Raw genomic sequence first — 15,574 nt, forward strand, 5'->3', positions numbered from 1 at the left:
AGAGGATTATATAATTAAGTAGTCCCTGCTTATCTGCAGGGTATACATTTCTTGACTTCCAAATGAATGCCTGAAGCCACAGACAGTACTAGACTCTGAATCTATTGTGTACTCCCCTACATGTACTATAGCATTGTACACAGTGGCCTTAGCCTGCCCTGTGTGCACGGGGTTCCCTGTATCATTTCTTTTGTGTCTCAGCCCTGCACAGCACATCTGATAACTGAGACAGTGGCACTGAACAACTAATGAGTGAGCACACTCATTAGTATGGCGATGCGTCTTGGGTGAAATGTAGGGGACCCCATGTGAAATGTTATCACCTCCTCTGGAGGGCAGCAGCTTAAAGCTTACAGGTTTTTGATTTCTGGAATATTAACCATTCTTTTGGCCACAGCTAGACTGGGAAAAGCTGGGAAACCATGGAAAGTAACACATACTGTGGATGAGGTTGACTGTTGTACTGCCTGAATTAGAGCAGGTGTCTTGGGTTCTGATAATGGTTCTATTTTCTTTTGTTTAACTTTAAATTATTTGCTCTCTCTCTCCCTCCCTCCCTCCGTCCCTTCCTCCCCCTCCCTCCCTCCCTCCCTCCCTCCCTCCCTCCCTTCCTCTGTCCCCTCCTCCTTCCTCCCCCTCTCTCTCCCTCCCTCCCCTCCCCCCCTCTCTTTACCACAGCACATGTGTAGAGATCAAAGGACAACTTGTGGGAGTTGGCTCACTCCTTCCACCATGTGGGCTCCAGGGACCGAACTCTGGTGGTCAGGCTTGGCAGCGAGCACCTTTCCTACTGAGCCCCCTTGCCATCCCCTAGTTTGTTTTGCTTACTATGATAAGCTGAGTCAGAACACCTGCTGCAGAGTAGAATTGTCCCAATACTTCACTGAAGACTTGCAAATACATTTTAATTACCTATATTTAATACAATCATTATCGTCTTGTCCAAACAGAAACAAGGATCTCAGGTGAATGTTCAGTGAGACAGTTAGAACCAGACTCTAGCATGACAGATACACAGTTTTGGGGCCCATAAGCATACCATCACACCTCCACCAGCAACACTTAGAGTTTATGGCCTGGTCACCTGTCTGCCACTGGCATCCTTCATTGTTCACATCAGATGGGAAGTCTCTTAAGGAAACAAAGCATTTTTTAAGAAGTAGTTGATGGTATCCAAATTGAGCAAGACAACCGTGCACCGTCATTGACATTGCTCAGTCCAGTGAGTGTAAAGCCATGACTCATGCTGTATATCTCTGGATGTGAGCTTTACAGGTATGAGCTGCAAGATTCTAATGAAAGGCAGCCCCAGATACCAGCCCAGTCAGGCACTGCTCTCCACTTCCCTCCTGGACCTCTATCTAGTCCTGTCCTCTGATTCTTGAGCTCTGCCCTCAGTTCCTTGTAACTGTGACCTACCACCTCTTTGCTGGTCTACCTGATCACTATGCCGTGGCATAATTTTTCTGTCTCTCTGACGTAACATCAGAGTGTTAGATAAGAGGTCCCTCCAATGTCACTCCCGGGTCACCTGAGATGACAGAGACTCCTGCTCAGCGACTGTGCAGCAGGAGCTTGGCTTTACACACTGACGATGTGCCCCACTTTCTAACTTAATCCAGCACAGTCCTTTTGCTTTCTTGTATCAACTTGGTAGCATTTTCGTTATTTAGAATAAAAATCCAAATCAAAGCTGTCTTGTGGGGATGCTCACACAGCCAGGTGGATATCACAGAATATACGGTTTTACTTGTTCGCTCTGCTGGGTCACGTGAGTTAGTGTTTCTCTAGGTCTGCTCTCTGCTTCCTCGTGGTTGGCCCCTGTTTTAAGCAGAGGCTCAATCTTCTTTCTGTTCTGTAGCTTATGGCCTTAGGTAAATTATATAGCCTGGTGAATCTTTCCTCCCGGCAAACCCATGGTGTTTGCTCCTCATTGGTTCTCATTCGGTCTTGCAGCCATGTCTAAAGCAATCACTGTAGTTGGGGAAATAAAGTGAGTTGCTCTCTTTAAGTAAATGGTTTCCACACTTGAGCAGGCTGCTCCCAAATGTCTCTAAAAACTACCCACGCTGCATCCAGTTTCTGGTTCAGCAGGTCTAAGGTAGGTGCTGGAATTTATCACAGATACTTAGGTCCGAGGATCTTGGTTTAACAGATCCTCCCATCCAGATTGCACAGGGAGGAAGAGCAGAGAGGTGTTCTTACACGGTGATAGTGATGCTAGGTGCTCTGCAGGAAGGACAATGGAAACTCACATCTCATCCTGTTGCTGAGCACTGGACCCACTCTTACAAATCCCAACTCCTAACTACTAGTGTGTAACAAGTATTGCATTAGGCTCAAAAGACACAATGGACCCTTATGTCCTTCCCTAGCACAGAGGTGTGGATGACTTCATGTAGACAAGGAAACCAAATGCGGAGGACCACACTGGGAATTTCCGGACTCTCATGGAGGGGCTCAGACAATATCACTCAGACAAGGTTGTGTTTGAGCATGGAAATACTTGTAGACCTAAAGAACTTGCAGAGTTTGAGGAACAGTAAGAGTCCCACATATTAGGATCAGAAGAAGTAAGGGGAAGAGAGGCTGCCCACGAAGGGCACACAGAACTTTCCAGGGTGTGTGTGAGGGGGTGGGTTTTATTGCAAGAAAGATGAGAAACACACCTGATGTCAGCAGCACACATGGAAGTAAAGAGATGAAACGAGATGGAAGAGGCGTGCTGCCCGCAGAGGGAGCCGGCCATTACATTCCATAGCATCCAAGGCTCAGGAGCCAGTGCTGGGCTCTCGGGGGACATGGGATCTTTGATCCCTACCCAAAAGGTTTCCTGTAGCTGTGTTTTAAAATCACACATTCTGTGAACTGTGCTACCTTCCCCCTTTGCCTTCAGTGGGTGCCTCTGGATCCCCAGCCTGTGTTCCTTTCCAGTTATGGCTAACCTAAGATTGTTTTCCTTAATTCACACTCTGTATCCCATAAGCGGTAGACCAGCCATTTCTGACATTCCTCCGTCTTGAAGGGAAATAAAATTGCCATTGGATTTTCCGAGGAAAAAAGTTTAGAAACCATATTTTTAAAAATTGTATTGAAAGAAAAGGAAGAAATGCAGAAGTAAGACTGATTAAAACAATGCAGGTGTGCCAACAGGGGACATGCATACAGGCCTGCAGGACTGAGAGGCAGGAAGGTCCCTTGAGCCCTTCAAAAGAGTGATTCCTGAGACTGACTCTCACAGTGAGTGTGGAGTGTGACTCTCACAGTGAGTGTGGGTGTGGCACCACTCTCCTGAGCCAGCATGTTCATCCTGTGCAGCAAACACCCTGAAGCTGTGATGCAGGGGCGTACCCCAAGTCAGGCTGGGACTCCGATGGCCCTTTTTGCCAGCGTTCTACACCTCGTCAGTCTAGTGCCTTCCCTGCCTCTGAGTGCTTCCTAAAGAACGAGGAACATGCCTGACTTATGTCATTTGCTGCAAGTGCCCTTCCAGGCTTAGTCTAAGGATCATTTCTTTCTAAAACTGAAAAAAAATAAAACCCACAACAAACAAACAATTTCTCAGTTGTGTGTGAGTGTGTGTCCCAGCATGCATGATCATGGACACTCGTGATTAAGCACACGGGAGGTCAGGCGATAGCTTTGTAGAGTCAGTTCTCTCTTAACTTCACATTTGTTCCAGGGACCGAACTCAGATTATCGGGCTTGGCTCCTCTACACACTGAGCCATCTCACTGCCCCTAGAAGCTTTTACTCCACTCAGATAGCTGTGAGACCCCCTCCTCTCTTTCCCACCAGCATTCAGTTCTCCTGATTTGTGTCCTAATTCCATCTAGCTCTAGACAGGCAACTGTGATTCCTCCAAGTGACAGCTTCCCTCCAGGGAGATGCGCTCTGGGGAGAGAGACCATTTGTCATTCGTGTTTGTGTCCCTCCTCTCCCAGCACGTGTAGCATATGCTAGAGGACACGCTCAGCAGAGAAGCAGCCAGAACACTGCTGTGTGGACCTCCAGCTTTGGCTTCATGATGATACTCATGGGGTTTTGTAACTTTTGACTCAGGACCGCTTTCCTTCTCTTTTTCTTTTCTTCAGAAACTTCTAGAACTTCCGAGAAATAGAAATGTGATTCAGAAAGCAAGTTAATCACACAGTCTTCCTCTGGGGAAGGGGGGCGAAGCTTACATAGTGGAGACCGAGAGGCCCCTAAGCAAGCTCAGGCACTTTCTGCTCCCACAGATTCATCTCCCCTTCCTGGAGTCCCACGATAAACCACGTTTCCCCCTTGTCCACTACCTCGGTAGGACTGTCACCAGCCTGACAGACCCATGTGGGGTGGGTCCTGAAGCACACTTCCTTTTATAAAGTGGATTAGGTAAGGCTGATGTTTTCAGGGCAAGCGAGTCCCAGAGATGTCCTTGCCTATTCACATGTAGCCTCGCCTACTTTCTCTCATTCAGTGATCCACAGTTTTCTGTTAGGAATCGTTTCCTGTGTAGGAACAAGTAGCTGCAATGTGGATTGCGTGTGAGGGCTGGAGGCACCCAATCTTCCCTGGAGAAGTGAGGCGAGGGATGCCATGTGCCTCCTGTCTGTCTTCTGACTTCTACGTTGCGTGTAAGGGAGACTCATGCTTTGCCCAGCGTCTGTTCATTCCCTGGGAATCTCATCTCACAGATGTGTTTTAATCTGAGGCATGTCGTGTAGAATGGGAGCTGTCAGGGCCATGGCACCGAGTGAATTCCAGACACATTCCTGTGCAGCAGCAGAGCCGGCAGCGTGCTGTGAGCATGCCACTGGGATAATGCAACCCGTTGTCCCACTCTGGACTTTCTTAAGAGAGTCTCGAGAAGACAGCTTCAATTTGGGCTGTGTCCCTCCTGCCTCTGAATGCTATGGGAAGGAAACTAAAAGCATCCGTGAACCCGCCACATGCAATCACGTTCATGCTTAGAATCCAGGTCTGCCGTAGGGCCAGCAGGGGATGTCTGGATCTGCCGGCCATGAGAACAGTTTGATCTTTGACTCAGAAGTCTAGTTACTTTTCCAATGGAAAATTATGTAATAATTTTTGACAAGTAGACTCCTCAGTGAGTGAAGTCAAGCTCTTTTTAACCTAGACTGAGAAAACAATTGAATGCTCAGGTACATATGACTTGGAAATCCCGATTAACAAAGGTGACTATGTATTTTCCAAGTGTTCCTTTAACCTTGAAGTGAGTTACATTAACTCTTCCACATGTACTGGGGACACTTTCATTTGAGCCAGCATTGCCTTGAAGCTGGAGGGGCAGTGCCTGAAATTTCACTGCTGCCCTCCAACGGATTTTGGGGACTAGAGCAGTAGCATCACAGACCTGCTTTTCCCAGGGCACCCAGTTTGGAAAAGGCAAGTAACATACGACCTTTATGAGAGCCTTAAGCGCCTAGCCATTGGAACCTGCCTCCCAGATGGTACCTCTTAGCAGGACTGTAGCTGGTAGGCCTGAGCACAGGTGCCGCAACCGGAGGTGTGCAATGCTTGTGTCAAGTGAGGGGCTTGGCTCTGGTCTGGGAGAACCAGAATGTGGACTCAATGGAGCTCAGCTGTGGGGATGGACAAACTCCATACTCATATAATAAAGTAGGTAGGGATTCCTCTGCACTCTCAGTGGGCACTCCCAGTTCTGTCCCTGCCGTGTGTGTGTGTGTGTGTGTGTGTGTGTGTGTGTGTGTGTGATACATATGTGTGCTGTGTGTTTTCCTATAAGTTGATATAAGAAGGTCTTTTTCAACAAAGTTTCTGCCTTTTTTTTTAGACATTGTCTCTCACTGAACCTAGAACTCACAAATTTGGCTAGGCTTCTGGGCCAGCAAGCCTCTAGGATTTGCCTGTCTCCACCCTAGGGCTAGCATTAAAAGTTAAAGCCACGCCGGGCACTTGTGGCGCACGCCTTTAATCCCAGCACTCAGGAGGCAAAGGCAGGCAGATCTCTGTGAATTCGAGGCCAGCCTGGTCTACAGAGCTAGTTCCAAGACAGCCTCCAAGACAATGTAGAGAAACCCTGTCTCGGAAAAAAAAAAACAAAAAAACAAAAAAACAAAGCAAGTTAAGCCAAGTCACCATGCCTTAGGCCCTCATGCTTCTGTAGAAAGCTCTTCACCCATTGAGCAACATTCCTAGAATACATACTGTGTGCACTAGTGTGTGAGTGTGTGTGATGTCAATTATGAGAGCTCTCTAGCTTTTATATTGGAATCGTATAGACATAACTGTTTCTTCCTGCTTTTTCATGCCTTCTTCAACAAGTTACAGAGCCTAAGCAACTATCCACTGATGACTTGTCTGCACTTACTGACAAACAGGAGCTATTCTCAGAGATGTCATGGTACCCAGCTAGATGGCAGTGAAAAGCATGTGACCGTGTGATGTAGGACTCCGCAGCACAGTTCTCTCAATGGTTCCTCCCTTGTCATCTTTACTCCTTGCCATAGTCCAGGTCTCAGCCACTCAGTCCAGCCACCAAATCCCCGAGTCTGCTCTCAGCCACAGCCTCATGATCTAGACAATCTAATAGAATGACCCTCTGGCTTAGTTGCTTTTGTATTGTCATACCAAAATAAACAGGTGTTATTTATTTAAGAAATCCCTCCCTGCTATTATTGCCTATTTCCATTATTGAGGTCAGGTCTCGTGACCATCATATCCAGACTGGGTAGTCCTGTGTTTGTGATTTCACAGGACTTCAGAAGGCAGGATTGGTGGGGGATGGGGTGGAGGGGGTGGGGCGTTGAGGGGTGGAGGGAAGGGCAAGAGCTGGCCCTCTTTTGGCAATCTTTCCTTTGAGATGTTTTCAATTATAGCTTTTAAGTCAGCTTTGTGGATATGGGCATTTTGTTCTCCTCCCCATTCCAATCTTTAAACTGTTAGAATTTGAATATTTGCCCTATTTTCTCTCCACTCGCCTCACTCCAGCCCCCTACTTCCCACTTTAGTACTCAGAACTGGGGGTGGGGTGGGCATTTGCAAACTGGAGTCAGCCCTGTACTCAATGCATCCCTTGGATTGTGGCATGTGCCAGACTTTAAGGTAGGTAAAAATAGTGATGAGGCCCAACCATTCTGGAAGGGTTAAAGATTCCTGGAGATAACCTGAGGGAGAAGCCTGGGAGTCGATGTTTGTCACATGAGGGGCATGGGAGTACATGTTTATCACATGAAGGGCATGGAGTACATGCTTATCACATGAGGGGCATGGAGTAGATGCTTGTCACATGAGGGGCATGACAAGGGAAGAGTGGCAACGAGGAAACAGCTTGAGCTTCTTGAAGAAAGGAGCTCCATTAGGATCCTCTGAGGTGAGTGCCAGCTCTGCAATTTTGAAAACATAGACCATGAAATATAAGAGGAGGAAGAAGTGGTGGAGAAGCTTATTGGGCTCATGCCTTGGGGAACTGATCATCCTGACAGCATAGCACCATCACCAGGCAAAGGCCATGTGGCTAGCCATTCCATGGTAGAAAGTAGGATGGGGGAGGGCAGAAACCATAGGAGAGGTTGCCAGAAGAAGGCCTCTGTTGTAATAATTAACCTACTCCTGTGATAAGGACATCAGTTCATGCATGGAATCAGAACACTCCCAGTACTATTTCATCAATGATTCAGTTTCCAGCATGTGAACTAGTGGTGGGGGTGGGTGTGGGTATGTGCGAACATTCAAACCTTAGTGTGTTTTCTCCCACGAAACCACTGTGCCTGGAAATCTGTTGGATTCTCTCATCAAAAACTTTAAATGGCTCCTGTACATACAGCACAAATTCCTAAGTCTTGGACTTGGCCTCCAAGGTTAGTTTTCAAATATACCCTAACTTTCCTTATAAAGAGTGCATTTCTCAAACTTGTGGTCCAACAACACAGACAGGCTCCAGGCAGGGGTGCAGGAACAGTCTCTGTTGAGCCTTAAGCCTCTCTCACAGACTCTTTGTCTCTGTCTCTACAGATCTTACCTGTATTCACAGGTGCAGCTTGAATTTCATGACTTTAAAAAAATCTCTTTCCATTCAGCAGACATATTATTTCTCATCCCTATGAAATTTTGTTAGTCAATATTCTGTGAGTAGATATAATAAATACCCCATAGTTGGGATAAAGTGTTTGTCACTTAGATATGATTATCTGAGTTTGGATTTACAACAGCCACATAAAAAGCCACCAATAGTGGTGTGGTGTATGCTTGTAGTCCTAGAGTGGGGAAGGCTGATAGGCAGATCCTTGGAGATCATTGACAAATCAGCCTAGTTAGAGTGGCAGGCTCTAGCTTCAGAAAAACAAAACAAAACAAACAAACTAAAACCCTCACTCAAAAACCAAAGAACATAGTGGTTGAGGAAGACTCCCAAAGGTGACCTTTGGCCTTATATGACATTTCTTGGGAAGATGTGTGCAAACATCACTCATCTTTGCCAAAAGATCAAAGCAGTGATTTCACCACTCTCCATCTTGGTAAATCACTGAGTTTATTGGGGTGGCTTACAGGAGCATGGATGACTCAAAGATAGTCACGAAAAGCTTGTCCCAGTAGAAGTTGGAACCCTAGTACAACCTGCAGACAGTTTGATGAATCAGAGCTGCCTCTCTCCTGGGGTCCTTACAGCTTATATAACCCTAAGGGGGTGTCTTTCATATCTTACAAGTTTCAGGAGCTCCCTGAGACTTGTGAATGGTATACTTCCTGAGCATATTATATTTGGTTTACTTGCTAAGTCTTAATGAGCCTTCATCTAGGATGGAGTATTTTGTTTCTTAGAAAAGTCCTGATGCATAACAGACCTCTGCACACGTAACTGTGCATTTATTCACAGACACATGAACATATATATTCATACACACTACATGTGGACATACACATGCACATACATGCATGCACAAACACAGGTGGGGAGAGAAGAAATACCTGAGATTATCAATTCAACTTACAAAGAAGAAAGGCTGATACTGACTCATAGATTTTGACGTTTTACTCTATGATCTCTTGGCTCTGTTACTTTGGGTCATGTGATTGAAGCAACACATCATGACAGGAGTATATAGCAGAGGGTATTATTCATATCATGACTACTAGAAAGACAGGAAGAGAAATTAGCACACACACACAGAGGGGGAGAGAGAGAGAGAGAGAGAGAGAGAGAGAGAGAGAGAGAGAGAGAGAGAGAGAGAGAGAGAGAGAGAGAGAGAGAGAGAGGAGAGAGAATATGTACCTGCAATCAGTCTCTGTCAGTAGGCCCTGCCACTTAAATGATCTCATACCGATAGGTAATAGTAAGAAGCAACAGACCAAGCCTTTAGCAGATCAACTTGGGGAGCTTCTACATCCAAACCATTGCACAATTCTTGCTTGAATTGATAACACTACTTATTTGGTTGTTAACACAACTATCTAGCTTATTTTTTGGTCTTTAATCTGAATTTGTCTTTGTCTTCTTCTGACTCCTTAACTAGAAAGCATTTAAGTGCCACAAAGTCAAAGATGATAGACATTAATATTCATATCTCAAGTATGAGGTTCTTTTCACTGGAGACTTCAGCAGTTGGTTTGATACACTAGATGAATCGTGAGTAGAATACACTTTTTCCTTTAGAGTTTTTAGTTTCTAATGTACATGAGCAGTCAGTGCGGCTAGACAACATACAGAATTTTTTCATCTCAATTGGAAGAAGCTAATTGGGTCAATTATTAACTGAGCTGCACATGCAAACTAATTTTTCACCATATCCTCTGGATATTGCGATACTAATTCCTGCGGAACTGCTGATTTCTGCCAAAGCCCAGAGTCTAGCTCAGTCACACATTCTCTGGAGACTAAGCTGGAACCGAAGCAACTGGCTAAGAAGGCATTTGGAGTGTTATATAATTTGGACTTAGATTTAGTTTTTTTTTTTTTTTCGGAAGTAAAATAGAAATACAACACCAACTCAGGCCCAGGTGTTTTTCTCCTCTGTCCTGTGTTCTGGTCACTAGGCTCTAAATCCAGGACAGCTCTGCTCTAGATTGTTTTCCCATGGGCTCCTTTGCATTTCATGTCACCATGGGCCTTGTCTGCTAGAAGCTTTGTGACACATATTTGGTGCTCAACTTAGAAGCTTGTACACATTTGAGCTTCTGGTGTACTGATGATTGGTATAATGGCTAAAAGTGAGGCTCATATCCTGCCTATGCCATTACTGTATGCAATAGAGGATTGGCTAGCTGGCCTGGAGTTCATCTATAAAGTGCACACGCTATCAATATCTCTTCATAAGAAGCTTGTAGTGGTTACACAGAGTATGTTCAAAATAATTCAAATTCTGCATAGGATAGATGCTCAACAAATGTTTGTAATTTTTTTTAATGTGGTATAAGCTCATTGCCAGTGTGAAAGACAGGGAATACCACAAACAACATAAACAAAGAAATTTCAATTGTAATCTGGATTTTTAAAGTTTTATAGAGATTTAAAAACACCAGGGCGAGACCTAAGCTGACTGTGTCTTTAACAGTCAAGTCGTTGGGTAAATGGTTCACCTTTATTATTCTGATCCTGGATGCACTGGGCCTTGTGGATGCTCACTTCCTACCGTAATGAGACTTCTGGGCTCAGTAGGCTTTGCACTACTGAATGTAGTGGGAGTGGGCGACACAGTCATGAGTCATTCCCCAAATGGAAGTTGCCTTATCTCAGGAGCTTCTGAGCTGACTCAGGGGGTTCCTTCTGGGCCCGTCTGTCTTTATGTTCCTGTTCTTTCGTGTCTCCTCTTGGTCACCAACCTTGCAGAGAAGTGTTTGTCTGAAGGAATGTTAGAGGGCTAAAATATTCTTGCCGTTGACGCCCTCACCGAACAGCTTCCTATCTTCACTGCTGCTCACTTACTACCCCATGACCTTAAACTTCCCTTCAGTCACATCTCTAACCTTTGGAGTCTTGACTGGAAGAATTTTACGACTTACATGGTTTCCATCTGTGCTTTCTAAAAATGCCAGAAGTCTACTGCCAGCCTAGTTTTAAAAATTCATCTTACTTAATCTAATGATCCCGAGCTTGTCAGTACTCTGAAAGATTTCTTTGACTCTCACCCATCCAGTTGTAGCCAATACAACTGGACTTGCTCTGTTCCAGTGACTCCATTTCATTTCTGTCCTTGCAAACGTCTTTCTCCTGAGAAGGGGATGCTTTCCCCCTGGCTTTTAACATTTTGCAGACTCTTGCCAACAGTTACTGTTCCTTGAAGACAGGTAGTGGCAAATGCCATCGGATGCAAACCTTCGGCTGCCCCAGCAGTTTTTCAGATGAGGTCATACATCTGGAGATTTGAAGCATGGCCTGAATTTGAACCCTGGCTCTGGGCCTCTGATGGCTTGTGTGTGCAATGGACTCCCTGGTCAGGTATCCATTGGCTCTCACTGTACTTTGCGTTTTTATCATATTTGGCCATTCCATCGTCAAAAGACACCTGGCTTTTTAAGTACAAAGGACATATTCCTTAAGAGTGTCCACCCCGAGTCAACACAGTATAGCAACCACTCAACAGGCAACAGTCTTTTCCTCCGACCCTGTTTCCCCACCTGCCTGGGGTCTGTTGGAAGCAAGGGCACCAGACATGAGGGAGAGAAGGACAGTGGATTTGAAGGTTAGCTTCAGCTTCCTGTTTGGTCGGTTAGTGGAGCAGTGCGGGTGCCAGATTGCGAAGCCTCCAGAGGCCTCAGGAAGGGATACAGTGATGAGAACAACATCTGGCCCGCCGGTCTGGAAACACAGAAGTGGTGTTTGTCACTTTCCTCATCACTGCTCTATGTGCTTTCTGACTTTATGTGCTTTGTGTTCCATGATGTTTGGAAATCTGTACAAATGGATTTTGCTGTCAAGGCTCAGCTGTGTTGCTTGGAGATCCGGGTTGAGCTGTGTCAGGGAAGGTTTTCTATGGGGACTGAAGGTGCCGGTCCTAACCCAGACGGGATTGCTTAATAACTTAGAAAGTTATAGTCTGAGTGGGAAATGCAGCCACATTGGATAAGGTGGCAAAAAGTGTGAAGAATTAGGTCTGGGATAATTGGTATCTAACAGGGTGTGAAAACTGTGTAGACCTCCAGCATAAGGTGTAGGAGAAACTTTACAGCTCCGTGGAAAGAGAACAAGGCCTGCTCCTTGCGTGGGTTTCTCTTCAGCCTTTATAAGCAGAGCAGAGAGAGCGGGTTCTGGGGTTTCCATGAGGAAGACTGATGCCGAAGTCGGTTGCAGGGACATAGTCCTGTTAACAGCCTGTCTGTCGGGGAAAATTGCTGGAGAGAGACAGATTTCTATTATTTTTTAAAAGCTTTTATGGAATCTCCTGCTGTTTCATAGAATTTCAAATGGGAAATAGGAGACTGTTTTTTGGTCACAGGCTGTTAGTGGAGGTTTTCTCCTGGTGAGTCTTATCCAAGGCTGTCCTTCTCCATGGCCCTGCGTCAACTATCTGTTCACGTCTAATGTGTCCCCAGCTCCCTCTCTATGGATATGGTTTGTCTGCACAATCAATCAGACGTGTTTTGCTCTTATCCAGTTGGATTGTAAAGCCTTTGTTGACTGACCGTGACCTGAATGTTACAGTCATTGGGAAGCAGTTGGGTGGTCTGTGAAAAATGTGTCTCATTGGATGATAGCAAGGTGGAGCGAGTCTGGATTCAAGACTTTGGTTTGGATCTCAGCTAGCATAGGAAGTTGATAAATATTTCCTTGGTAATCTGTGTGAATCTCATGAGCTAAGAGCCTTTTCAGAACCTGAAAGAAAAAATAAATTATGCTAAAAATTATGGTCTGTAGGAACTACTGTCAATTCTAAGATGAACCAAAAAGAAAAGGTTCTTAAGTTATATAATCAATGACTCAAGAGGGTACATAGCTATTGTCATAGAATTTATGGAAGACTTTGTATACGTTTTATGTTTAAACTTTCAGGAGAGTTTATAGAATTAATGATTTTTTTCCTTTTAGTAAATTAAAATACAAGCTCAATATGTTTAAATATGTGTTATGAATGCTGTAAGAAATTTAAGAAATATGGGCTATAGAAAAATAAACCCCATCCCACCATGATAACTGGATTCTACTATTTTGAGATGTACATACATGACATACATGTGGCTACTGCACATACACTCTTGCTTTACTATTTTGAGATGCACATGTATGTAGCTGCTTCACATAACTCTTGTTTTACTATTTTGAGATGTACATGTATGTGGCTACTACACATATACTTGTTTTACTATTTTGAGATGTACTTGTATGGGACTATTATACATATGTTCTTGTTTTACATCAGTCAGATCAGGTTATACATATTACCCATATTATTATTTTAGATGTCTATAATATCTTATTTTTATTTCTAATTAGTTTAATACCTGTATAGAATATATTTATGTGTCTGACACAATTTATAAATATAAATTGCTGATATGAACACAGATACCATACATATACATATACATATACATATACATATACATATACATATACATATACATATACATACATATATGCATATTGATTTTTCTAGACAGGGTTTCTCTGCATATCTTTGTAGATCAGGCTGGCCTCGAACTCACAGAGATCCACCTGCCTCTGCCTCCTAAGCTCTGGGATTAAAGGTGCTACCACTCCTGGCTCAGATACCATATTTTAGAATTTTGAAAACATTTAACTTTTAGGTATTCTATGACAATTCTAAGTATTGTTGCAATGAACCTTTCAAAGCTCAGTACTTTAGAATAATTTTTCAGAAGACGACTAGCTAGGTCACACCTTAAGTCTTCATATATATAAAGTTCAATATACAAAAACACGAATTTAAAAACATTTAAAATTTGCATGTCGTTTAAATACATTATATATATATATATACATACAGAGACATATGCAAATATCCCTATCTTTAAAATGAATGTTAATATCTGCATACCATTAGCAACTTCAGTTGTGAAAAATTATCCTAAAGAAATTTATGGAGTGTGCGTGTATGCTTACACATTTATGTTATTAAACACATTGTCCCCAGAAAGATCAAACTAATTGCCAATATTATACTTTATACCAGCAATATGTGAGCAAACAACCTCATTTAGAATATTTTCATTAAACAAGCAATGAAAATCTAAAACTATTAAAATAGTGAAAAGCCATTTTAAAAGTTTTTTTTGTTGTTTCATTTTATTGAGACAGGTTCTCACTCTGTAGACCAGGAGAGTTTACACTCACTGTATAACCCAGGCTTTCCTTGAATTTATGGCAATCCTCTAGCCTCAGTCTCCAGTTACTGCACTTGTAGGTCCAAGACATGGTGCTCAGCCATAAAAAAGAACTTTTAGTGATGGTATACCTTTTTTATTTTAACCATTTGTAAACATTTTGGAAATGCAAGAACTTTTCCCTTGGCCACTTATTTCTCTGGTTACAGTAGTTATTATCATATGCAAAATGTTACTTTTCAGGTTGTCAAATATATCTATTTTTCTTCATGATTTATGGCTTTTTCTTTGCATTTGTGCTTATATAGTAGTTACATACATTATGTATATAAGAATATACATAATTTCCAAGTACTTTTATGGTTTCATTTACTTTATTTTACATTTTTAATCCATCTGGAGGAGTTTATTTTGATCAGCACATTTTTTTAATGTAATCACTTAAAATACTCTCAAGTACATACAAGCATATGTTGTCTATGTGGTTTTGGAAAAGACATTATGATGAAGCATAAAACCGGGGGCTTAACATCAATAATAATAATAATTTTAAAATTATCATATGTTAAAGTCTCATGGGCATTGTAAGTATAACCAACAGCTTCGTATATGTTATTTCGCAAGCAAATCACAAGCTTGGTTTAAAAGTGTCCTGTGTTAGTCAAGGTGTGCTACAGTAGTGATGAGCATCTTCCCAGATGGCCTGAGACACACCTGGGTGTGAGACACAGCCCCCTAAACATAAACGTGGCTTTTCCAGTAGACTCTTACTTGTCCTCCCACCCTGCTCTGGGATAGTAATGTGGCCATTGTCTCTCCCACCCCGCCTTCTCGTCTCTGTCTCTCCCATCATCTCCCTTCTTCTTTCCTCCAGGTTGTTTCATTTTGCTTCAGTGTGTCTCTTTCTCTGAATGTGTGTGGGTACCAGCATCTCTCTTCCTGACAGTGTTTATTGACACGATTGGCATTTTATTGGCTTTCTGCTTTTAATCTAGACAATCCCTGCATAATTAGCCGGGTTTCCATTTTTAGGCAGCTGTCTTCATGTGGCTGTGTGCTTCACGCAGTCCTTTTAAAAACCTTCACCACAGGCAGCACCATCTGCATGTGTTTTCCAGGCTCCCAGGCGCTTACCTCCGGCCTGGCCTGCTGCAGGCTCCAGGAATTTAGCTCTCAAACTGTGCTGTTGTGAGTCCAGCCAGCCAAGGCCTGGTGGAGCTCCACTTTCTGGCCTGCAGCTGCATTTTCTGTGTTCTTGCTGCCCTTCCATTTCATACCAAAGTTGACACATACATTATCATGTATGAGGTGTTACTCATTAACGCTGAGATTC

The 15,574-nt window shown here is 43.5% G+C and overlaps 1 protein-coding gene across 2 annotated transcripts in view; it reads left to right on the forward strand.

Moving 5' to 3' along the window:
• Bmper (BMP binding endothelial regulator) overlaps positions 1–15,574 on the forward strand; it is a 251,492-nt gene that overhangs the window by 195,959 nt on the left and 39,959 nt on the right. Inside the window, exon 14 of one of the 2 annotated variants that reach the window (XM_040729928.1) lies at positions 679–1,756. The exons of the other annotated variant lie outside the window; for it this stretch is intronic. Within the exon in view, the coding sequence (XP_040585862.1) occupies positions 679–814 (136 nt within the window). The 3' untranslated portion in view covers positions 815–1,756. Of the gene's footprint in view, positions 1–678; positions 1,757–15,574 lie in introns of those variants that run through there. 2 annotated transcript variants of the gene reach the window in all.

Source organism: Mesocricetus auratus, unplaced genomic scaffold, assembly GCF_017639785.1.
Source record: "Mesocricetus auratus isolate SY011 unplaced genomic scaffold, BCM_Maur_2.0 Super-Scaffold_100022, whole genome shotgun sequence".
Lineage (NCBI taxonomy): Eukaryota > Metazoa > Chordata > Mammalia > Rodentia > Cricetidae > Mesocricetus > Mesocricetus auratus.